At 39.9% G+C, this 25855-nt stretch overlaps 2 protein-coding genes and 1 long non-coding RNA gene across 7 annotated transcripts; 2 read left to right on the top strand and 1 right to left on the bottom strand.

Annotated features, from left to right (window-relative positions):
• Window positions 1-6: 6 nt before the first annotated feature.
• On the top strand, window positions 7-2514 carry LOC135335474 (uncharacterized). The gene is made up of 4 exons (XR_010394513.1): window positions 7-581; window positions 698-958; window positions 1241-1519; window positions 2156-2514. It is a non-coding gene; the product is annotated as an uncharacterized LOC135335474 (long non-coding RNA).
• Window positions 2515-3483: 969 nt separating this feature from the next.
• On the top strand, window positions 3484-25791 carry LOC135335463 (sacsin-like). Of its 5 annotated transcripts, none has more exons than XR_010394507.1 (7): window positions 3487-4181; window positions 5050-5086; window positions 6288-6394; window positions 6796-7054; window positions 8093-20473; window positions 20543-20621; window positions 25499-25791. XR_010394507.1 is itself a non-coding variant. In XM_064530962.1 (5 exons), the coding sequence occupies exons 1-5, from the start codon at window positions 3504-3506 to the stop codon at window positions 8830-8832; spliced, it is 1821 nt and encodes a 606-aa protein (XP_064387032.1). In that variant the 5' UTR covers window positions 3484-3503; the 3' UTR covers window positions 8833-11730. The 5 variants fall into 5 exon arrangements, 2 of the variants coding, with proteins under 2 accessions (XP_064387032.1, XP_064387031.1); XR_010394509.1 differs by lacking the exon at window positions 25499-25791 and adding an exon at window positions 20710-21010; XR_010394508.1 differs by lacking the exon at window positions 25499-25791 and adding an exon at window positions 20710-21010 and having other exon boundaries at window positions 8093-20621.
• LOC135335466 (uncharacterized) lies at window positions 21140-24330 on the bottom strand. Its single transcript, XM_064530970.1, has 6 exons — window positions 23635-24330; window positions 23253-23498; window positions 22591-23188; window positions 22074-22468; window positions 21782-21998; window positions 21140-21726 (listed from the first exon to the last, which is right to left on the bottom strand). The coding sequence occupies exons 1-6, from the start codon at window positions 24058-24060 to the stop codon at window positions 21170-21172; spliced, it is 2439 nt and encodes an 812-aa protein (XP_064387040.1). The 5' UTR covers window positions 24061-24330; the 3' UTR covers window positions 21140-21169.
• Window positions 25792-25855: the final 64 nt, after the last annotated feature.

Genomic DNA, 25855 nt, shown 5'->3' with positions numbered 1-25855 from the left:
GAGTGAGTGATCTGAGTTACAATTGTCAGTCTTTGGGTCGACATATACCTTACATATAATTATTGCCAAGAGTGTATGCACTCTGGTATTACTGATTCTACAACAATTCAAAGTTCTGCATATACATTCTACATGCAAAAGCTTTCTTGTATCTGCGAAGTGAAGAACGTATTTAACGTAGATTCTAGTGTAGCGTATTAAACTTGTGTAAGGCAATATTTGAGTATTTCGCCGTGGTAGACTCAATGTAGAAGGTTTTACCAAGGGCATATGCATATAGAAACCTGCATCAAGGGGGCATAGGATTCACATATTTTGTCTCATGTTCAAACTGCTCTATCTCTGCAGGGAAAGGCCACATCGCTGGACAGATAGCTTATTTAGCCTTTTCTCTGTTTGTATGATCCTGATTCCATGAATGTTTTAACATTTCCTGTCAATGTATTTACCCACAAAAAGGGATGGCCATGCATGGGCTAGGCTAGTGCATGCTGTGGAGTTGAGTCAATGCCAATGGTGCATGGTGCCTCAGGGATGGCAGCCACGTAAAGCTCTGTGGATCATCAGATAGACACTACACTGTAATGAAAATCTATAGCTATAGTAGACTATATAGTCTATAATTTATATAGATCTATAATTTATATATCTAGTAGCAATGGACTGGTGTTGCTTTCAAACTATATTTTATGCCCAGTATCACAGATTGTGGCGGAAGATGTTACCAGTATATATCGTGCATTGAAGTCACTAGAAGCACAAGGAACACAGTTATACATCTTGTAACTATCACAACGAAGAAGACAAATTGTTGATCAATCGTGAACTGATCACAGTCACACAGTTTATTTTTATAGCCCCCCTTCAACTGTGATCATGATGATAGTTGTATTACTTTTCTCTCTCTTTCACCTATTATTGGCTGGAGATGTGGAGATAAACCCTGGACCTGGACTGAGTACGTTTCAATTTGCTGTTAAATACTGTGGTTAAGTTATACCGTATTACTAGAATATTTTGCGGGTGAAAAACCTTTGCGAATGAGCGCGCCAAATCAGCAGAAAATGTGACCCTTTGCGATCTAACTATTGCGTTCTGGAAAGGATCATGTGTATTTACTAGTAATAATTTAGGTTTTGCGGATTTAATTGCTCGCAAAGTTCGCAAATGTTTGATGCTCGCAAAACATTCTAGTAATACGGTATTGGTTCACAAAAAAACTGTTGTCATTGTGATGCAGATACTGTTCTATCTCTCTCTGACATACTTGAGGTGTACGAGAAGGCACGGAGTGCTAGTCCGAACTGGTTCAACTTTGGACTAGCTCTGGAACTTGACTATACTGACTTAACCAACTATCGTGAAACGTACCTTGGTAACAATGATGTGTGCCTGCATGAAGTTCTAGCTCTTCAGCTACAGTCCGGTACTCTAACATGGGGAGGCATATGTGCTGCTCTCAGGCACTCAACAGTGAAGAGAAATGATGTAGCTGTGGAGATAGAGGTATTCATTGAAAGTAAGTGGCTACATTGTATTTGAATTCACTACAACAGCATACATAGTGTCGTAGGATCACTGGGTCAGGTTCACTGGATTTGTGACCCCGGACACAGGGTTCTAGGATTCAGTGAAATTCTATTATAGAATCCAGTGACCCCCTTCTGTCGTGGGATCCATGCTGTCTTGTTTGGCTATTTTTAGTTAGGACTCAGTATCTGAGGGGGTCATGGCACTGAGTCCTATATATATATATACAATGACTCCATGCATGGGGGCCAATAAATCCTCTGACACCCGTGTTGGATGCAGTGACCCCTTTATAGGAGTTAGTGACCCCCCAAATAACAGAAAGAGATTACTATTGTGCAGCGATAGTCAGGCTAATATTGGTAGCTCAGACATTGACAAACTGGATTTGGTGAAGGCCATGCATTGTCAATCTGACATTGGAGGCCTGGAACTGTTTGTTGTTGAATTATATAGTGCGTGTCTGAGCTGCTGCTATTTAGCCTGACCGTCACTGCACAGTATAGATCTATCTTTTTGTGCATGGTTAGTGCATTGTGCTGCATATTGCACTTGGCAACAACGTAGCAACAGGATATAAATGTATATACTTTCCACTGTACCGTACATGCACACATAATTATAGGTTGTGAGAGAGAGGAACTTGAGGTATAACCAATGCCCTTTTAAGTCATTATACAATATAAATTGGTAATTAGTTTTGGTTAATTATTTGCTGCCTGTGTGCAGCCTGATGTCTGTGAATACATACACATGCAATTACATATTATACATCACACATTATAATGAGAGCATTCATTTTTATAACCATACCATGTTGTTGTTCAGTAATAATAGAGTAGTAATTATACTCGTGCAGTGTTATATACTTTTTTTAAACTCATACGACATGTACATGCACATGTAGAGATCTCAAAGCACAAATGGAGGTGATACATCACGTGGTAAGCTATATATACGTCATGTGTATAATATCTAATGGAAGCGTATACATGCATATGCAGTAACGGAAATTTCGAAATGAAAGCAGTTAATATAAAATTATGCCTCAGCATGTGCAGTGAGGTGTATTGTAGTGTGTGTGCATGTGTGTGCGTGTGTGCGTGCATGTAACTGCTCTACCGTAGCAATGCAGGTGCAAGTAATAGCTTCTATAGGCCTCTATAGCCTTGGATTTTGACTCATGGATTTGCAAACTAAAGCCAGTTGAAGGCTATCAAAGTCTCCTGAGTAGTTTTTAGACTATATATTGCGTAGCAAAATCTGTAGTGGCTCAAGACGTAGCCTACGATATAAAGCTGACTGTGTATCTGACTGCATGTGTGTCTGTGTATTCCAGCTGTAACTGCTACGGTTGCAATGCGACGAAAACTAACAGCTTTCATAGGCTTCTAGCCATGATCTCTTGGATTTGGTTCGTAGATTTGCAAACTAAAGCTTCTTTCTCGAGTTATGGCTAGTTTGACTCACAGTGGCGGCTGTTGCAGTCTTTTCAGAATCTTTCATAGCATCATCTGTTCGCACAAACTTTTTATTCAACGTATGAGTCCACAAATCAAAACCCAAGAGAACGTATAGAAGCCTATATAGAAGCTGAGCATGCAGTTACGCCTGGAATACACATGCACACACACAGTCAGCTTTACCGCAGAGGAGTTCCGACACGATTACCTCGATTAAGCTAAAATTGAGTTAATTAGTCACATGCATGCAATGATAACTTTACTTGAATTTTGCACGTAATCGAGCTTAATTGAAGTACTCTTTCGTACGTCCTCTGGCTTTACCGTATCCCTCGTGCGGCTACGCCTCGAGGCATAATTATACTGTGCATGCGCATGGCTAACTCATACATTATTTTGATACTTTTATCATCAGTATATGAGCCATGTATGAAGTAATCGTAAGATAGTAAGAATAATTATGTGCGCTTATATTTTCATGCAGGTGCAAGCAGCCAACTTGTCTCAAATATGCTTCCAGACACTGCAATGTTAGAAGTAGATTCGATGAAGATGGAAATCAATTTCAACACTCTAGTGTCTCAACTATGTTGTTCACTTGAAACTCGTGGAATTGCAAAAGAATCTGTAGTTGCTTGCTTGATGGGCCTTAGCTCTCTAAAGAAGGTATTTTGTGGAGGAAATCAATGTGTTTTTAGAGCTCAAAGAAATAATCTAGATCAATGCTCAACTATCCCAGAAGTTTGGCGAATTATTGGTGACTATTTTTCCTTCTTCGACTATGATATTATTGAGCAGATAACAAGCCGATTAGGAACGGACGAGGATAAAGACAATATGAAACTTTACAAAACCAATTTTGTTAGGTATGCTAGGAGGCGACTAGTGAAAGGAAATATTAGTTCAGGCTCTGGAGAAAATCTGATTGTAAAGCTTGATTCTACTTACGATGAATGTGAAGTGAGTCGACTGAAGCTATTCGAGTGGAATCTATGCTCAATCTTGCATTTAAATAAAGGTGTTTTAAAGCTTTGTAAAATTGATGATGGCTGTGTCGAGCTCACATTTTCATTACCGATCCAGTTCATAACAAGTGATATCTTTCCGCTAAAAGCTGATCAAGAACATGCTCTGAAGAGTCAAGGAGTCATCGACCTACGCTGTGGGAATACTCATTATAAAGCTGAGGTGATTTATACCCAAATTGTTCTCAAGGGACGTAATATCTCAGTACTTATAATTATTGTCTGCAAACTTCAATTCTAGCATATCTGATTCAGTACATTATATAAATATAAGGGGGTTTGTGAGTGTACAAAGTGTAAGCTGTAGTCATGTATATCTGCTATAATTATAGATCTAGGTTAAGTGCCAGAAACTTCACAATTTTCGAGTTGTCGGCTACACTTTTCTTTGTTTGTTTTTTACTCCTGTCTCGATGTAGCAGGTATAGCAATGATAGTGGTGTTAACTACTACGACTCATAAACTAACAGAAGATAATATTACAAATGTACGTATAGTGAATTCTCTTTCTGAACAGTAAAAATAAAATGCATGCCTGTACGTTCTTATATATAAATACCATATGTACCGGTACATGTATAATCCCACACCCAACATTCTTCATTGAACCTTTGGGGAACGGTCATTATACGTTAGCAAGGGCGTATAAAAAGAAAGGGGGCATGCAACTGACTATCAACCCTTTACGTACGTGCGAGCAGAAACCAAAACCACAGACCGGATACATGAATAGTATGTACTGTACACAAAAATCTAGTGTTTTTCCACCGCCACTTTAGTTTTTGCTCGCAATTAAGCTGTTGCATGCCCTCTCTCTTTTATACGCCCTTGATTTAAGATAAGGTTATTATGCCAGTGGAGTATAACTCATGTATATAGACTGATATAGCTTGATTATGTAATGCAACATTATTGCTCTGTCCATAATTATTGTCTGCATGTTTCTAGCTTATACAATACACTGCATGGCTTCAAGTGTCTACACACATTTTTATGACTGAATGTAGTAACTCTCAATATAAATACTGTAGGGCCTGAAGGGTGAAGCTGGCAATGCGTTGCTTTCAGGTGAGTCTTTCATATAGTATTGTTGACAGGATATTATTATTAGATCTACTCTCGTGAACCAAATAGAGGTGGGGTGAATTTTCCTCAATATTATGAGTTGTTTTTTCATTGTATAACTGTAATATATCCGCCCTGGAAGCACCAAGAAAGGCTCAGAAATCTCTTTCCCTCGGGCTCAAAATGTATCTATTTAGCTGTACATTCCTTGTGCATGAGTATAGTATGCAATAACAGGCAGTCACATGCATGCAGACAATAATATGCACAATAGTCATGCATGCTCGTCTGTATCCTCAAGCAGACGCTGCTGTAGTGTCCTCGCTTGCTTCTCAAGAGCATGCTTTTCAGCCTGTTTTAACTTCATCGCATCCTCAAACATCTGCGTGTGTGTGTGAGTTGGCGGCTGTGTGTGTGTGTGTGTATGTGTGCATGTGTGTGGGGTGGGTGTGGTCTAGAATACGGCATTTTGTTCTGAAGGCTGCATGTAGTTATGTAGTGTATACACTTACACCATTCTATCTTGTGCGCACTGCTCATAACTGTCATTTTATGTCATGCATAATTACATCACCTCCTTTAGACTTACGACATCATTTTTACTCATTTCCTTTGCACTACAGCCGCATTCCCTGAAGGATAAGATTGTATGCATGTCATGTGGGCCTGGTTTTAGAACCATACACTGATATTAAATATGGTTTGCTGGTTAGTTTGTTAGCTTATACTGGTGGTTAATTCGCTGATTCACTTGTTTGTCATTCAGATTGGTTTTGGATTAGTTTTCACTGTGTGTATGTAAATAATATATCATTGAAAAGCGTTCGTGCGAAGTGACTTATTGATTTCGCGAGAATTGACCTCTAATTCTTGAGTTTATTTTTGAGTGGTTATTGATCTTGATCTCATGGCGGCATGTAATCCTATATAATTATAATATTATGCTATTATAACTTAGGCGGATCAAGGGTTAGATTTTAGTGCTCTGTAACAATCTTAGTAACACTTTTTGTGGTTGTGTAAAGCCTAATGATTCATTATGCAGCAGTCAAGGAGCCTATAATCTTGCATGCATGTGCATCGTGGATTGAATCTTGTATGCATAACCACCTATATAATTATACGTTGTGTGTACGTTAATGTGCCTTCACTATACCGTGAATTAATGGATGCATGCATTATATACGATCCTCCATAATTTTAGCACACTTCATGGTGACTAAGTCAGAGCAGTTTGGACTGAGAAGGCCTCCCCTGTCTGTTACCATAAAAAGTATTCTTGAGAGGTACCCTGATGGACAAATCTTCAAGGTAAGCACTGTTCATGTGTGCATGTTAGCTCGGATGAATTTTTGCGCAGTCAGCCTGCACACTAATGGTTGCAAAGTTTGTTGCTGATAATTATTCAGGCATAATTATACAAAATTACGTGGCACATTTGAAAGTACACGGGGATTTTATTCAAGGCAACTCGTTACACACAATTGTGTGGTTTGGGCTTTTTTGTTTACTCTGCTGTGCATGAGCCATATTTCTAAGACTCCATGCAGGCTTCTTTAATTGCTGTGAATCACATGCACTGATTCTAGTCCACGATTCATGTTTCCTATACTGAAATGCCATTCCCAAAAATGTTGTCATGCCTCAAATTTTAGTTTTATTGCTCCTCAGTTAGTTGCTGAGATGGCTGCTCATATAATTATATATTTTAGGAGATGATCCAGAATGCCGATGATGCTGGAGCTACAACAGTGTGGTTCTATGTTGATGAGAGACAGCATAGCACTTCCAACCTCCCTCATCCTGACTTAGCCTTGTTCCAGGGCCCAGCTCTGATAGCTACCAATGATGCCTGCTTTACAGAAGAGGACTGGGAGGGAATACAGAGCTTGCAGCAGAGTATCAAGGCCGAGGACCCCTTCAAAGCTGGAAGGTTTGGGATTGGATTCAACTCTGTCTATCATCTCACAGGTGGGTCCATTGAAAAATGTGGGTCATGTCAATACTGCATGTTGATAACCACCGGTTAAGTACCGTATTATAGCGGGTAATTTTAATTGGCAAATTTTCATATAAACTATATAATTATTATATGTGTTTAAATATTTAATATTTCTAAATTATAATTTTCGTACAGCTCAAATGATGACAACGTAAGACCTATTTCACAGTAATAGTTTTAATTTTCGGATGATTTAATGCTCTAAATACGAAAAAGACGAAAATTTATACCATACGAAAATAACCCGCTATATATATAATTATATACAGCTCTTGTTCTCGTTCAAAATGTGGGTATACTATTTATTAGGTTAAACGTGCAGTGCATTAATCACTAAAAATTAATGATACCTCAAATAGATTTCATATGGGCGTTTATTGTACATAACTTTAAAAGACTAACTCCAATCAGCACATGCACCAGCCATTATTCAATCTATATAACTACTGAATGGATTTTGCAAATGCTCAATAATTAATGCCATATATATCATCACCGGTTATAGACGTGGCCAGGAAGAGGTTAGAGTTAGCTTCTAAAGGTAAAACTCGGGCGTTTCCACATCCGGTGGCGTGTAACAAAAAAGTGCACGCCGTGACTAAACAAGTATGCTCGTTTAATCGAGAGAGTACAATTTTACAATTTTAATATTACATGCCTCTGTTTGAACAATGTAGTGCATTCATTTGTCATTTAGTTATGCTGCCTGTGTTCACTGTGAGACTGCTTATGCAACTCACAATATTATTCCTATGATTTTGATCGTTACTATAACACATACTTAATCTCTAATGATTTTAAATACGTAATCTCTAATGATGTTGTATTGTCAGACGAAGATGTATGCACATTGCATGCACATTGCATACTGACAAGTATAAGATAAGTATAATTATTATTATTGAGAGTTGTACCGTATTTTAGGATCTTCAAACAGAGGCATGTCTGAATATTGGCAGTTTGCAGCATTTGGTATTATAATAAAAAGTTAAATTCTCTCTTTTCAGACATGCCAATGATTGTCAGTGGCAATCGCTTAGCTTGTTTTGAACCGCAAGAAAAAGTGTGGAAAGGTGAAGCTGGGCAGGCATTCAGTCTGGCTAACCTTATTGACCAGTCATCTGACTTCATCACCCCACTCAGTGGTTTGGCAGGTTTCGACAAAAACTCAGCCCGGTATTCGCAAACTATCTTTCGACTGCCATTACGCACAAAAGCATCCAGTCTCTCGGACAAAATATACAACATTCAAAAGTTACAAGAGCTCCTTGATGCTCTTAGAGAGGAGGCAAAGTATTTGCTTTTGTTTCTGAAGTCAGTATGCAAGATCCAAGTAGTGCACATCTCACAGAGTGGTCAGCACAGCACATCCTTCTGTGTGGAAATAGCTCCAGCTTGTCTAGCATCAGTTAATTCCAAGCGTGAATTGTTCATGCAGCAACTTCGGCAAGCTCATTCTCAACAACCATACTCAATTTCCCAAGTATTTTTTTTTACAGCTACCTTTTCTGTAATTTTGACTGACAACAATCATAGGAAGAACCAAGCTGGCCAGAGCAATTGGGTGATAGCTAAAAGCGTCGGATCAGGGAACTCTACAGTACAAGCAGCTGCAGCCAAACAGCGTACATTTCCTTGGGTCGGTACAGTTTTGGAGCTAGGTACTAGTTCTGTTGGGGGTCGGATATTTTGTTTCCTTCCCATGCCAATAGAGGTTACGTCGATCTGGACTACCGGTTCATGTTAATGGAACATTTGGGCTAAACGACGAGCGACGTACTTTAAAGTGGCCGGGAATTGAGAGAAGAAATGATCCTACAGCAAATTGGAACAAGATTCTTGTTAGTCAGCTCCTCCCACCTTGTTATGCTATGCTTCTAGTAGAGGCTAAAAAATATATTTCTCATGATCAGTTCTACAATGCCTGGCCTGATGTGAATACTGTAAACAACCAGTTTTCTGAGATTCTCCGTCCTTTGTTCAGTGCGTTGTTTCAGCAAGCAGTTGTTTATACTGAGAAGATCGACACAATTCCAGTTGTTGGGAACTGGATTGTCATCTCTCAAGCAACCTTTATCAGTGAAAGCAGCAAGCTTCCCTCCATTATGAAACGAGTTCTCGCTGATTGTGCTGTACAACTAGTCACAGTCCCTTCAAGAATATGGAGAGCAATGTGTCACACTAAAGTCGGTGTCACAGAGATGTCTCCAATGCTAGCTCGCTCCAAATTTCGCAACTACCCTTAATGTTATTCTAGCATTGACCCTATTGGCAAGATGGTAATTTTAACATACTGTCTTTCCGACAGTTGCTACAACGATCTAAGAGGATTGAATCTTCTGCCCTTAGCAAATGGTAGCTTCACTAACTTTGATGCAACTTCCGAACAGCAGACAGTTTTCCTTTGCTCAGATGATTGTCCACGATCCTTGCTTCCTAACTTGGACCACTTACTTGTCGACGTATCAGATGATACAAAGCTTCAACAAAGTCTATATTCTGTGGCTGCTAGTCAACAGACAAAGCTCCGGCTCCTCACTGAGAGAGAGGTTGCTCATCTCCTTCCTCAGGCTCTACCTTCAAGCAGAAACAGTCTGGTGTCCATTCCCCACTCTCAGATTCCCTCCACTTGGCTTCAGACGTTCTGGAATTGGTTGCATAAAAAAAATCTACAACATTTTGTTTGTCAGCTTGTGGTTCCTTGCTACATCTCTACCTCCAGCTCAAAAATAAATTTTCACCTTGCTCCTCTTCATAGTGCACACGCTGTTATTTATGTCGACACGTCTTGCTCTGGAAATTTGCTCTCTGCTCTCTACAAAATGAAAATCAAGGTTTGTCTACGAAGTGAATTTAGCTATGTATACCATAGGCAACTTTCATCAAACATAAAGATTTTTGACACAAACAACTTATTGGATGCTATAGCATCAACATCAAATTACATAGGAGTTGCTTTCACAGCTCAGGAAGCTGATAGCATGAGAGTGTTTCTCCTATCTAGCACTTACACTCCTTCTATGGTGAGAAAGAAGGTCTTAAAGAACGTTTGCATCTTTTCATCTGCTTTAAACTCATCCGAAGAACTGTTTTCTGTTAACACAGCAGAATCAAAATCAGTAACACAGCAGGCAATAGGAGAACCTAACAGATGTGCTTTCAATGTTGCAAACCTGCCTTCAAACCTAATTATTCTGTCCCGGGGAAACCATTATCAGCTACAGCTATTGCAATCTCTAAGCATTCCATTTGTATCTGATTTCAGACTTCTTGTCAATCATGTGTTCCCGCTCATTAAAAGCAAGTCTTTTCCTGACCACCTCATTGACAAGCTAATGCCAGAAGTGTTGGACATGTTCCAAGTCCTCAACTCCAGAGAGTACAATATGGCCAGTTACCTTCAGAGCTTGCAATTCGTAAAAACAAGTAATGGACGAAAGACTCCTTCTGAACTATTCACTCCTTTTGATACTGATATTTTGGCTTTGTATAGCGGAGAAGATGTATTCCCTCAGTCTCCTTACAACACGAAAGGAAGAGTTCAAACTTTACAAACCTGTGGTCTCTGTGTCGCAGTCACCCCACAACGAGTCCTTGACATTATCTACTCCATTAGTTGTTCTTGCAGCTCAAATCCACAACGTGTTGACAGCTTAAAGCTGAGCCGGGCCAAGGCAGTGCTTAAATACATAAGCACATCTACTTTTTATAACCAAACTGGTGGAAGGTATGTAATAGCTAATGATCATTATCAAAGCTATACCTTCTCGACTGCTCTCAAGTATCTAGCTACCAGCTGGAGCTGGCTCCCAATTGTCAGTGATAAGCCGTCTGGTTATCCTGAAGAGATTTCATGGAAAGGACACGGCCTCAACTCACATTTTATCTCTCTGAGCAATTCGATGGTTTTATCACCTTCAACTGAAAACACTATTCCCTGCCTAGTGGGCTCACAGGTCTACATTGTGTTCCCTGCAGTTGCCGATCTAATTGCCAATATGTTACCAGCTGACTCTAACAGTCTCTCACAGAATGTGGTCGCTCACTATAAAGAGATACTCTTGCACAAGGATCAACTCTCTGCTGATGTTATGAACTCGCTTGTTCTTCAAGTGTATGACTACATGAATAGTCGAGGTGTCTCCTATCTTGCTTCGTTGTACTCTATCACAGAGTGGATTTATATCAAGAAAGAGAGGAAGTTTATAGCACCAGATATAGTAGCTTTTAAGCTAAACTCCACCTTCAAGAGTGATCTTCAACCGTACATCTACATTCTACCCGACATTCTGTCTCAATACTCAACACTTTTTGGCTCAGCTTCTAGAGTCGCAACGACTGTTAGTCAAGCCCAGATCGTTTCCGTTCTCAAAATGATCAAGGACGATGTACAAACTAATGCTATTGATGCTTGGAGTACGATCATGAACATTCTAAACTGGCTCACAAACAATGGAAATAAGAAAGTTCCTGACGAAGTCATGCCAGAAGATGTTCTGATACCAGTAGAGACAGAGTCTGAATTGCCTCAGCTAGTTCAAGCTTCGGAGGTTGTGTACACGGACAATAAATTCCTCAAGGATTACCTGCAATCGTCAGAAGAAAAGGACTCCTACCAATTTGTGCATAACCACATCTGCTAGCATGGCACATAACCTTGGTGCAGTTTCATTGTCAGAGTTTTTGAATACTTCTGAGGACACTTTTGAAGATGCTGGTCAACACGAACCACTCACCACTCGATTGAAGAATATCCTCCGAGATTACAAAGATGGACTCACTATTATCAAGGAACTACTGCAGAACGCTGATGATGCAGAGGCTACGGAAGTGAACATTTGCTATGACGCTAGGCAGCATGAAACAAATCCAAAGAAACTGTTTTTCTCAGGAATGGCAGAAGCTCATGGTCCTGCGTTAATTGTTCATAACAACAAGAGTTTTTCTGAAGATGATTTTACTAACATCACAAAACTAGCTGGAGCAACCAAGGCCAACAAAGTGTTAAAGATTGGCAAGTTTGGAATCGGTATTTGTTCTGTGTACCACATGACAGATATACCATCATTTGTTAGTCGAGACAAACTATATATTTTTGATCCAACACTATCCTACCTAAGAAAAGAGATAAAGAATTTTTCTCGGCCAGGTAAGAAAATTCTTTTCACGAGTAAGTTCATTGCGAATTCGCGTCAGCTCTCACCTTATGATGGCTTGTTTGGATTTGATCGATCTAATTACGAAGGGACAATATTTAGACTTCCATTCAGGATACACCCTAGTGAGCTTAGTTCTACCTGCTATTCAAATTCAATAGTCCAGAACCTTATATCTGCCATTAAGAACAGTAGCTCGACTCTATTGCTTTTTCTACAGCACGTGAGAACTATTACATTCCAAACGATCAGTCATGGACAAAACACGCCAGAGATTTTGTTGAAAATCACTCGAGAGCGTATTGAAGCACCAATTCAACTCCATGCTGGTACAGAGATTAGAGAACTAACTTGCTTCGATTCTCTCTCTAATGAATCAAACAGCTGTCATTGGCTCATATCACAAGAAAGTGAGACTGATGATTACTCCCAACAATACTTCACTGCATCAGTCTCTTGTCCACTGGGCACTCCTGGTAGCTACAGTGTGGATGCAGAATTCCAAGGAGAGATATTTTGTTTCCTACCCCTCTCTCAGAAGACTGGCCTACCAGTACATTTAAGTAGCAACTTTGCTGTGATCAATAATCGCAGGGGGATCTGGACCTCAGACGAAGCCACCTCACTTACAGGCAGTGAAGTCACTTGGAATGTTTTACTAATGCAAGGGGTAATTCCAAGAGCTTATCATGCACTTTTGATAGCATTGAAAGGATTGAAAAACAACCGTTATATCAAGAGCTATAATTTCCATGTTTTGTGGCCGCAAAATGAAAAATTAACCCAGCATAATCCATGGACGTATATGATATCAAAACTGTTTGCACTGATTTCATCTGACCAACTATTTTACTCGGAATACCTGAAACAATGGTTACATGGCTATCAAAGTAGATTTCTTGTTCCTGGAATCTTGTGTCAATTATCTTCAACTCCTAAATGTGTTATTGAAGTTGTTAAGTATCTAAACCAGCCAATTATTGATCTACCCATCATATTCCATTCTTATTTCAATTTAAAAGAAGTTACAATTGATGAACCTGCTTTCACTAAACTGTTTTTCCAAAACTTGAGCTCTCTTGAGTCAATTCTCAGCACTCGCTCTGAAGTCATTCAGTGCATGCTTGAGCTGTATGCAGCTGAGTATGATGATGAAACAGAACGGAGCTACTTGTTAAATGATTATTTCAAGAATTATGCCTCCATACCATGCACACCGGATGGAAAAGTCCTCAGAAAATGCACTGAAGTTGTTGACCGTGATGCAGACTTTGCCCCCCTGTATGATAAGTCTGATAGCTATTTTCCTAGTGACGAACTATCAGAAAGGCATCTTTCTAGGACAGCATTACTTAAACTTGGCATGATTAGTGAAGCTATTCCATATGATATGCTTGTAGAGCGTGCTCGTAGTATTCCAACTCGGTATTATTTCGACAAAACCAAAGCGTTAAAGTGTGCAAAACTTGTTCTGTCATCATGCACTAAATTTGAAGTCTTGCCAAAGTACGCTAAATCTCAAAGTGTGTCATACCAAAGAGCCAGCAGTGGGGAGCTATCCTCCATTCCGTTTTTACCAGTGCTCCCAAAACCGACAGGATACCTTCTTCCATGGAAAGGAGATGGGCATGAACTTCTGTGTGATAAAGACTTGATGATTGTAGGCAATGATATGCATAGAGAAATCACCGGTATCAATCCTAATCTTGCTGGGTCTCAAGTTGCATTTTTGAATGAAGCTATTGTTGAAAATGGAGGCTGTGGGTATATTAACAAAGACAGTCTTTTCGTGATGAGCATACGGAAGTCACCTTCCATGGATGAAGATATTGCACAACTTGCTGAAATACAACGAGTTTTTGTATCTCAACCCCTCACAGAAGAATTGGTAGAAACCATTGATAGAATGTGCCACCAAGTGTATGGTTTCCTTGACAAACAACTTGAACCTGATCTTGATTCAAAAGAGAGTTCATCAGATTATATTCAGAAGGATATTCAGCACTTGAAAGTATCATCTGTATGGACTGGTAAGCAGTTTGTGAGTAAGGAGGTTGTTGGAAGTGGCTGTACCATTGATGGTCCTTATCTGTACAAAATACCTGCAAGTATATTATCGAGAAAACGTTTGATTGAATCTTTGCAGATCAAGAAACAATTTTGCTTGAAAGACATTGAGAAAGCTCTTAAAGCTATGAAGAAAGATTTCAAAGATCAGCCAGTAGATGAGCGTTGCCAGATTGTTTTACATTTTATTGTTACTTTACTTCACCAAGTAAAATTAAACGTAGCCCCCACACTTATGCTTCCTGATGAACATTTCGTTTTACGCGATTCAAACAAACTGGTCTACAACGACGCACCCTGGTCACCACGGGACCCTAAACAAACTTATGTACATGGCATCATCCCACTAACTCTGGCAATTAAGCTGGGTGTGGAGCTAAGAAGAAGCAAAATACTTGAGAAATTTGTGGCCACTTCCAGTCAACATTGTCAATTTCAGAGTGTTGAATTTGCCCAGCATGAGGAACTAACCAGTAGGATTCAAAACATCATAAGAGATTATCCGTTGCATATTACAATCCTTAAAGAGCTACTACAGAACACTGATGATGCCAAAGCAACTAAAATGTATATAATTTTGGATATGCGGACCCACGGAAAACAAGGAGTATTATCACAGAATTGGGGTAAACTACAAGGCCCAGCTCTTTTGGTGTGGAACGATAGTGTCTTTGCAGAGAAAGATATTTGGGGTATACAGAAGCTGGGGTTTGGTAGTAAACGCACTAATTATGAAAGCATTGGTCACGGCAACGGTTTCAGTGTAGTTTACCACCTCACTGATTGCCCTAGCTTCATCACTGGAGGAGAAACAATGTGTGTACTGGATCCACACTGTAAGTATGTGCCTGGAGCTAATGTGCTCTCTCCAGGACGAAGATTTGATGGTTTGAGTCAGAGATTCTGGGAATTGTTTCCTGATATGAGCTCCGCTTTTCTGCAGTCTGGCCTTGAAAATTGCCCTCCTGAGCTTAGTGGTGGCTCTTTATTTCGATTTCCTTTGAGACACACAAAAGAACATTTACTAGACTCAAAAATTATCCCTAGACACAAGAATGGAACTCCTGTTGGTGAACCTATAACATCTAGAACCATGCTTAAAATGCTAGAAGAATGGGCACCCATTGCGAAAGAAGCAATGCTTTTTCTTAACAATGTTACAAAACTAAAATTCATGGTTATAGCAGAAAATGGGAACACTATAAACATCACGAAAATGTATTGCACTGAAGTAGAAGAAGTAGCACAAAAGAAGCGTCAAGAGCTCCATAAAGCAATGTCTAGCTTCAACAAGAAGAAAGGAAACAAATCTCTTGTTATCAGATACCCATTAACCATCAGTGAAGTACAGTGCTCATCTGGAAAGGAAATTTCAACTGAAAACAAGTGGTTGATACAACAAGGATTAGGAGATATGGAGAATGAACAACAGACATGGAGTTTTATTGAAGCAATCAAGCCTAGGCACGGGATTGCAGCTCTATTATCACCATGGAATTCACTTCCGAATGAGGAAAAGCTCAAGGGCAAATTGTTTTGTTTATTGCCTCTGCCTCTGCCAGTTACATCAAAACTACCAGTGCATATAAACGGACATTTTATTTTGAACTCAATGAGTAGAAATTTGTGGAGTTCTACCGAGGAGGAGAGAGAAGATCATCAGTCTGTTTGGAATAATAAACTCTTTCAAGCGATATCCTCTTCGTATGCAATCCTTCTTGAGCATTGTCAGTCATTTTATGTATCCACTGAGCCGTACCAGGCATGGCACATAGCAAACCATGATATCAGGAAGTACTATGAGATTTTTCCACCCACATATGAAATGGACAAACTATTCATAAAATTTGCAGAGAGTGTCTATGAAAAACTAGTTGCCCGCAACAACAACATTTTAGCTGTAGTTGATTACAAGGAATACCCTGCAAGTCTTGTACCAATGTCAACAAGATCAAGGAATAGTGAGTCAAAGCAATTGCAAGTAAATTGGCACCATCCTAAAAGCAGTGATCCATCTACTCAAGTATACTTCTGGTCTTTTGTTGATAAACGGGGTGAACTAAGAGCGATTATTGAAGACATCGGCATGAAGTTGACAGTAGCGGGTAGCTTTATTCAAGACCAGCTCAACCAAGCCATAAAAGAGAGTGCTAATAAAATCGAAAGGACTAGCCCGCAAACAGTATTTGAATACTACTCAAATTTTTGCTCTCAAACAAGCAACACGGGAAAATTCCCATGTGGAATTAGTGACACTGTTTTCAGAGATACTTCTACATTCAAACTTTTCACTGAATACCTCCTAGGTGCAAGCAAACTAATTGCAGATGGGTCCTCAAGGACTATAACCAGCCCTACTGAGCAGTTGAAATTCCCAAAAGAACCTTTTGGCCAACCCCTTCTCTTAACAGCTGATGGTATATTGAGAAGATTCCATCAACATACAAAGGTTGTCAAATCTAACTTTTCTGATCTTTTTCCTGATAGTCAAGACTGTTTTCTCCACCCTGTACTGATCAAAGTTTTGTATAGCAGCAACTACTTTATTGTATGTGTACATTTATCAGACAATGCGTATAGTCTAACCCTTTTCGACAAGCTTTTAAGCAATCACTTACCTAACTGCCTCAGAACAAATCGAGTAATTCAGTTTCCCCAAAGTCTGCCAAGGAAACTATTGATCAGATACTGGAATTGTTTTTCAGAGGATCCAGTTTTTAGTTTCAATATGCCTCACATTTTGAAAGAATGGGCTCTTCTTCCGAGTATCACAGGCAGTTTACATTCCTTCAGTGACACTCTTATACCAATCGTTCCCATTTCTATGCAGGAGGATGGGGAATATCTTAAAATTTATCAGGTCCTACAACACATCGGCATACCAGTTTTGGACACAAACGTAGTTGGTTCTGCTTACCTGTCTTGTCCAACTGTAAAAGATACTGCAGCTATTCTGAAAATATTGTTCCATTTAAATCAAGAGATTGAGAAGGAACTATCTGTGGTAATCGACAAAGAAATGATTGGTATTATCATTTCCTACCTCAGTAACATTAACTTCAGAACTGACTTAAACAGCCTTAGCCATATAAGGTCTCTTCCTCTATTTGAGTGTGTTGATGGCGTTTTCAGAGCATTACAACGTAAAACTGCATATGTTTGGCCAAGCAATGCTTGTGAGGTGGGATATTCTGAATGGAACAAGTACACTCCAAATGCTGTCTTCCTGCACGGACGTGGTTCCTGGACAGATTTTGGCGCTCCAGAGGAACTTGAAGTAAATGTTGTCACTGCAGAAGATCTTTACTGCATCTTTATCTTCGAATTTTTCTCCTATATCAGCGAGATGAACAGGTATGAACATCTAAGATATATTAGAGTCACCTTGCTCGACAAAAATGTGATTTACAAGAAAATCAAATCCAAGTGTGAAACAGAAAACATAGCAAGGGCTAAACGATTTCTTAAAAAATTAGGTTCACTCCGCTGTATTGGTATAGACAAATTGCTGCCAGTTAACAGCTACTGCAATCATGAGATTGACATATTTCTTACTTTCCACAAACACTTTTCATTTCTCCCTGAATATTTCAGGAGCTCTCCATCATGGACTGAATGGCTAGCTTTCTTCAAAGAGCTCGGATTGAGGTGCACAGTCAATCACACTGAGTTTCTCGAGTTCTGCAAAGAAATTGCAGGAGGAAATCACAAGGACATTGTAAAAACTTCGACAGTTCTCCTTCAATATTTATCGTCTGACAGTGCTAAGGAAGCAAAATGGCACAGTGACGATTATTTCCTACATCAAGTGGCAGAGATACCATTTGTGCCTACTCAAATCCATCCAGAAGTGACATGGATCAGTAGCGCAAAATGTGGATCAAACAATATAGTGATGAACAGGCGCATGTGCTCCCTCACCAAACTCAGTGAAGCTGCCATTACAAACTGTACACCTTTCTTGTGGACTGTAAAGCCGATAGTTAATCTTCCTGAAAATTGGAGTCCGTTGACTTATAGTGAACACCGCCTATTAGCAGATAAACTAGGCATTACATGTGATCCTACAGTTGATCATGTAATCAAAAACATGCAGAATTATTAGTGCTAAGAAACGATTCAGCAACTTTCAAAACTTTGATCAATATCCAGATTCCAACATACCTACTTCTGATCAAGCCACGTCACTTATGTCAGTGATTGTACAAAACCTGACATTGCTAGAAACGAAACAGGACGATGTTAACGATGCTCACATACAGCTATTGAGAGATATGCATTGCATTCCGGTGTATAGTACATTCGAGATGACACACAAGCATCATAATAGTCCTTGTGAAGCCTTGCAGTGTCTTGCATTACAGTGCAATTTCAACAGATAAATATCATCCGTTCCTTCAAATACTTGATAGCCAGCTAGAATGTCTAAAGTTCATACTTCAGCAGATTGGAGTCGAGTCTTCAATTGGTTATAATCACATTCAATTAGTTCTTCAAAAAGCCTATGAACTTTCTGCTGGGCAGGTACTAGAACAGAAAACAAGGAAATGTGTATTTGCAATAATTAAAGAGCTCATTGAGTTGCTGAGTGTTAAATCATCCAGTGTTTTAGTTTCAAAAGGGAGTGAGACCCTCTCTCCTCTGTATTTACCTAATGATAACACAACACTAGTCCTCTCAACACAATTGCTATATGTTGACGCTGACACATTTTTGGGCAGATTTCATTTTGAGGAAACCTGCTATTCCCTTCTAAAGATTAGAACAAAAGACAATAAGATCCAACTTTTCGAGAGAGATTTCTGTGAAATGCTGTCACTCACTGTTCGTCCTATCGGCTTATCTAAAGTTTGTATCTTAAAGGTTCAGCCGGAGTGTGAACCCATTGACCATACAGATGCAGGCAATGATTTGATTAAAACGTTTGAAATGAACAACATTCTGCCACAGGCAGTTTCTGCATGCGTGCGCTATTACACCAAGGCCAAGCAACCTCTGCAGAATGTAGAATCTATTGTTAGGGAGTTTTTGGCCAGCACAGCAATACAAACCTTTCGCCATTTGCGAATGGTTGTCACTTTTAAAGAGAACCAAAAATTGATTGGTAATTTGGACACAAAGTTTTACTTAGAGACAACAGGAGACACTCCCGACGGATGCTTATACCTGGACTCACAGTTGGCCAAGAATATTCACCAAGTGGTACGGGCTTTGTGCAACAGATTATTTCAGCTAATTATAAGTAAACTAAAACAACCACAGCTAATTACTGATGATGTGTGTCCCAAATTGAAGGATGTGCTTGTTCAGCTCTTAAGTGTCCAGAATCCCCATGAAGTGAAGGATATTTTAGAGGTAAATAGAATTCCACTGACTGAAGAAAGAATGAGCGAGGTCACGTTCAAACTGAGTAAAGAAGTTGCAGAGTGCTGGCATCATAGACTTGATCAAGCAGTTGAGAATGTATTTCATCCTGGAGAGATTGTTGGATATGAAGTAATGGAGAACCTCATTGTTTACGTCGAGGTTATGTACCCTATTTTGCCCAAAGGGTGTGAAAGTTTTGATGTCATCCCTCGAATCAGTATGAAATACAAAATATTGACACACCAAGATGATGAAGAAGGAATCGAAGTAGGTGTACTTAAGCTCTACAAATTCCTCAGAGGTTTGAAGAAAGAAAAGATTCTTGCAGAAGGGACAGATGTTGTACCATATGGGGGTGAAACAGACATGGACACGATTAATTTGCATCAAGAAGTGCAGAGCAAGAATCTTAAAAAGATTGAAGATGTTCTATTATGTCAACTTGATGAGATATGGAAGCTACCAAAAGAAGAGAGAAGGAAAGCTGTTAGACGTCTTTGTCTTAAGTGGCATCCTGACAAGAACCTCGATGATTCAGCTGTGACTGAAGAGGTGTTTAAGTTTCTAAATTCTGAGATATCAAAAAGAGATGTGGACAAAAATATTAACCTGCAATGGGAGGATCTCAACAAAACAGTGCAGCGTCAAAGAGAAAGTTACACAAGAGAGCAAGAGTCATCGTCCCGATCCCAGGTAGGGGGAGGAGGGATTAGTATAGATACTATAGTATCTATGCATTGTGCATCACTTTATAATTATATTCGCTATACAAAGACTGTACTGAGTGACTGAATCAAGGTGAGCCATTGCTTTTAGAGCCATGTAGCACTGTTTATAATAATTATTATACATTTCATCATTTCACAGTGTCTATTGTGGAATTCTGACTGGCAAGTCTATTGCTACTGATATAGATATTATTATCTTAATATCTATAGGCTCTACAGTAAGTCTTATCATACTCATTGCATAGTCTGTCATTGTAGCTGCCAATAATAGGTTGTATAATAATATCTATATCACTATTTCTGCAGGGAAGGGCCACAGCAAGAAACTGAGTTGACAGATAGCTTAGTTAGCCTTTTATCTGTCTAAATGTGTGAAATTATAGTCAATGAATATTCTCATGCATTACTATTGATATTTGAAAAATTGCATTATTTTCATATTTCACCGCGTTTTGTCTGACTGACTAAGTAAGTAAGTAAGTTAGTAAGTAAGTAAGTAAGTAAGTAACTTTCTTGGAAAGCATTTCCTCCTTGTACAGACATGTTCAGAAGATTCTAGATACAGCCTCTAGTCGACTAGAACCCGGTGTCATAAAATTTTAGGCCCCCCATGAGATTGGGCCCCCCCCGGGCCTAGAATTTTAAAATTCTGGGCCCCCTCTTAAAAGTTTAGGCCCCCCCTATTAAAAGTATCTCAGCGGTTATTATGATACATCTCAAAACTTGAACAAGTACAACAACAGAAAACTAGCTATCTATTTGCAGTCTATTTGCAGTCTTTACAGTGCCAGTCACTGAATGGAGCTTTCTTTATATGTGCACACTTCATGTGGTACCACCTGTCGCAGCCATCACACTGCACCATGTCGTTCCACGAGTCAGGCCTTATGCACTGGTAGCACGAAGCTACTACAGATACCCACACTATCTCACTTCGAGGGGTCTCCTGCCTTGATTTTGGGAACCTTGATAGTTTCTTCTTTTCAAAGCACCTTACCAAATGCCGTCTGAGTTTTTGCTGGTCCAGTGTCAGCGTGTTTAAAGAGTCTCCAACTAAGAGGTGGTACGCCCATGCAATAGCAAATAAGCCACAGTCATATGACTCTTGTTGTTGTTGGACAGGCGGACACTCTGCCAGTAAACCAATTTCTTGACGTTGTGGTGGACTAAGTGTTGGATGGTAGAGCTGGAGTAGTTGATTTTCTACAGATCTAGGAAATTCCTTAGTGCCTGTCTGCAGGCTGTCATACACATAGACACTGCCTTCAATACAACTTGTCAGGATCCAGTGATGACGTTCTGGCACAAACAGTATCTGCACTCCTAATATATAATAAAAAGAATTGTTTCATAATCTTGAGACAGTTACATAACTCACCTTGAACCCTTGTGCGCTTGTCCAAATCAATTGGGCGAAAACCAAGACGAAACTGCACTTTAAGTGACGATTGCAACCCAGATGTTTTGGAGAATTGGCCACTTAAAAGCATCATTGCAGCATCCACATGCTTGTCAGACAGCATGCCTGTTGGGGCGAGTAGTATCTCTCTGTCATGTGCCGTGAGAGAGAGCTCATTGACCCACTGTACTTCGGTCTATGATAAGGTAAGAATAGTACAGTAAAGGTACAGTAACAGACAAAAGATAATTGATTGAGACACAACACTCACCTTCTTGAAAACATCCTTAGTCTTACATTTGTTTGACTTAGGGTCTCTCTTTGGTGGCTGTGGGTCCTCTTTCTTTGGGTCGTCTTTCTTTGGTGGCTGTTGGTCGTCTCTCTCTGGTGGCTGTGGGTCGTCTCCCTTTTGTGGCTGTGGATCGTCTCCCTCTGGTGGCTGTGGGTCGTCTCTCTCTGGTGGCTGTGGGTCGTCTCTCTCTGGTGGCTGTTGGTCGTCTCTCTCTGGTGGCTGTTGGTCGTCTCTCTCTGGTGGCCGATCGCCTTCTGGTGGCTGTTTATTGTCTCTAGACAAGCTCCTTTCATTAAACAACTTCAGCCGACAGACATTCGCCTTCTTCTTGAGTATTTGACCAGAAAGGTTTTTTAGCTCATATAAGCCCTTACCTATATATACATATAATATATATATAATTATATATATAGTGCATGTGAATTCATTTTAGCTGTATAACATACAGGCTGTATAGATTATAACTATTATCACTAAAATAATAATAATAACTTACCTAAATCTCGGTTGATGAAATATGGCCCTAGCCATCTTGAGTCCAGTTTTCCTCCCTTCCTCTGCTTTTGAGCAGTATTCTCCAGCAAAACCTTCATACCCACGCTAAGTGTGCTGACTTGCTGGTGTTTTCTGTCATACGTTTCTTTTTGTTTGCCTTGTGCTGACTTGATGTTGGCTTCAGCTGTTGTGAACACTTCTTCACGGCTCTTCAAAAGATGCTCAATAACTTCTTCTGGGGTTCTTTCTTCAGGCTGACCGGGCAGTAGCTCACTATCAATCGGCAAACGCATCTCAGCTTGGAAGAGCATGAAGTAAGGAGAATGCTTAATCGATGCTTGACGTGATGCCCTATACCCCATGAGAATCGTGTTGATCTTCTCGTCCCAGTTATCTTGGTTGTCATTCACAGTCTTAGCCAAACACCTAGAAAGAGTCTGGTTAAACCGCTCAGTTAATTCATTTGTCTGAGGATGGTAAGCGCTAGTGATTCTATGCTGGGTGTTGGTTTTCTGGTACAACTGGGCTGAGAGTGAGTTGACGAATTCCCGACCCTGGTCAGTGATGATGACTTCTGCACAGCCCATTCTGCACATAACCTATTAAGAGAGATTGATTTGCTGTAAATGATGTGCATAATAATTATTGCTATAGTGCACTTACAGAATAAAGGAATTTAGCTACTCCATGTGCTGTCTTGTCTGGTAGTGGGGCTGCTTCCGCCCACTTGCTGAAATAGTCAGTGAGCGTTATGACATACTTGTTGCCCCTGGGTGTCTCTGTCAGAGGGCCAATCAAATCCATCCCAACTGTATGCCAAACCTTTGGTGTCACTGGTATTGGGTGGAGAGTCGATGCTGGTTTTAGTAGTCTAGGATTGGTACACTGGCACTTGGTACATGTTTTCACCTATAAGAAATAAGTAGATCATGCAAATACACTAAAAGAAATACTATAGTAAAGTCCGGCTTAGCCTCGATTCAAGGCCGATTAAAATACGTATTTTAATCGGCCTGGAATCGAGGCTAAGTCCGGCTTCACTTACATATTCTTTGACTTCATTTGTTTGACCAGGCCAGTAATACTTGGCTGTGATCATGTCCAATGTTCTGTTGACTCCCATATGACTTGGATCATGGATTGCTCCTATAATCCTTTTCCTCTGCTCCTTGTCTTCCACAACAAGCCTCTTCTCATCACCTTTTTTGAAAATGTAATACTGCATGTAACAGTATGTAGACACAAATATATAGCGATAACTATAATTATGTATAATATCTAGGTAATTTATGGCAACTGTCTCTTGGGTAGATCCAACATAGTACAATTCTCCATCCACTGCATCAAAGCATTTAACTCTCCGCCTCAGGGAACGCTTGTCTTCTTTACTAAAGGATGAAGGGTACTCGTTCCTGCTTATGAGAGCATGAATAACTTCAAAGGTAAATCTTCCTTCACTTTTGGATTCCATGGTAGATTTAGTAACATGCCTGCTAACATATTTGCTACTTTTATACACTCTCTGACAGGATCTGAGATGAGGGTTCACAGATAACTAATAGCTAGAAGTCATAGTGTTATAGCACTCCCTTTGCTTTGTCCATTAGTATCATGCATAGATAAGTCAGCTAATAGCCAGAAGTCATAGTGTCATAGCACTCCCTTTGCTTTGTCCATTAGTATCATGCAGCATAGATAAGTCAGCTAATAGCCAGAAGTCATAGTCCGTAAGCGCTTTTTGTTCCAGAAAAGAGGGGGGCCTAATCTCACAGTGGGGGGCCTAGAATGTTAACAGTTTAGGCCCCCTGGGGGGCGTAAACTGTTAACATTCTAGGCCCGGGGGGCCCAAAATTTTAAAATTCTAGGCCCGGGGGGGGGGGCCTAAACATGGGGGGGCCCAACATTTTATGACACCGGACCATGGGCGTTTTTCTCAGAATTGCGTCCGCTTCCAAGAGGCAGATGACCTCTCAGGCTCCACTTTTCTTACCTACGCAATTCCACCATCTTTAAATGACTGCCACAGCAACGCACATGGCAACTTATGAGATGGGCGTGGCTGGTTAACCGGCTGTGACATCGATTGGTACACAAACAGTCCCTAGTTCTTTTCTCCAACTTCTCTCCATTCTCAACTCAGGTATGCTACTGGCTAGATCTACCATAGGCCTCCAATGCTTTTGCACTTTGAAGTATACACTCCAGTATTTAACATGCATAGATAAATGAACACTGTAATAAGAATTATGTGTTCATATATTCCAGTCTGCATGGCCTGTCTTCTCTTCTCTTCTTGAACTTCTCTTGCTTCTTGACATTCCTCTTAGGCATTTCACATTTCATTATTGAAGAGTATAAAAATACTGCTGTACTGAAAAAGAAAGGGAATCAAACTAAAAAAACATTTACAATGTGAATGTTGCTAGGATTGCCAGGAAAAGAAAAGCGCGAAAAAGCGAAGAAACAAGAAATTTGGTGAGTGCATAACTCCAATCCGTTACAACGCCATGAACATGTACAGCCGAGTGGCCTACTGTTGATAATGATTTTAGAATCAAAATACAAGTTGGGTAAAAATGAACCCGAATAACTGAATTCACAATCATCCACCCACACATCCAACACTTGCATGTTTGCTCAACACTGTAAGGGAAAACATCACAAACATTATATATAGCTTGCAAAAAATTCACTATAATTATAATTATGATAAAAATTACTGAAGGATTGGCCAGGAAAAGCACAAAATGAACAAAAAATTGAAACAGTATACATGTGAATGAAGTTGTAACAGATTGGAGTTATGCACTCGCCGAATTTCTTGTTTCTTCGCTTTTTCGCGCTTTTCTTTTCCTGGCAATCCTAGCAACATTCACATTGCAAATGTTTTTTTAGTTTGATCTATATAGGAAAGATGGCTACATGTGATGTTCACCCGGACCCAGCTTCACTCAGCGACAAAGATTTTCTCGCTCTCATGCATGATAAACTTCCACCGTATGTTGTAAAGTGTATGCTTGCTGCTGGATTTGATGTTGTTGAGGTGGTTGCATCAATGGATCTCAGTGACAAGCCTGGGAATTCAATTGACATAATTGAGAAATTTATTAACCAACATTTTTCTGGTAGCAATGAGTACACACTATCTCTGAAACCTTTTGTTTTCCTCTACCTCCAGATTCTCTCCAAGTTGTACACATTAATAGAAATCATTGGACCACAGTCTCCACGATAGGAGTGGGACAACTGCAAGACACTGACGTCTT

This window comes from Halichondria panicea, chromosome 4 (assembly GCF_963675165.1).
Source record: "Halichondria panicea chromosome 4, odHalPani1.1, whole genome shotgun sequence".
Lineage (NCBI taxonomy): Eukaryota > Metazoa > Porifera > Demospongiae > Suberitida > Halichondriidae > Halichondria > Halichondria panicea.
Note: the sequence above shows the minus strand (reverse complement) of the source record. Positions and strands in the feature narration are given on the sequence as shown.

Coding starts and splice junctions, on each gene's coding strand:
- LOC135335466 (XM_064530970.1), bottom strand. CDS start 24,060: ATGGAATCCAAAAGTGAAGGAAGATTTACCTTTGAAGTTATTCATGCT. Junction 23,499..23,634: donor CAAATGAAGTCAAAGAATAT/GTAAGTGAAGCC, acceptor TATTTCTTATAG/GTGAAAACATGTACCAAGTG. Junction 22,469..22,590: donor TTTCATCAACCGAGATTTAG/GTAAGTTATTAT, acceptor ATGTATATATAG/GTAAGGGCTTATATGAGCTA.
- LOC135335463 (XM_064530961.1), top strand. CDS start 9,362: ATGGTAATTTTAACATACTGTCTTTCCGACAGTTGCTACAACGATCTA.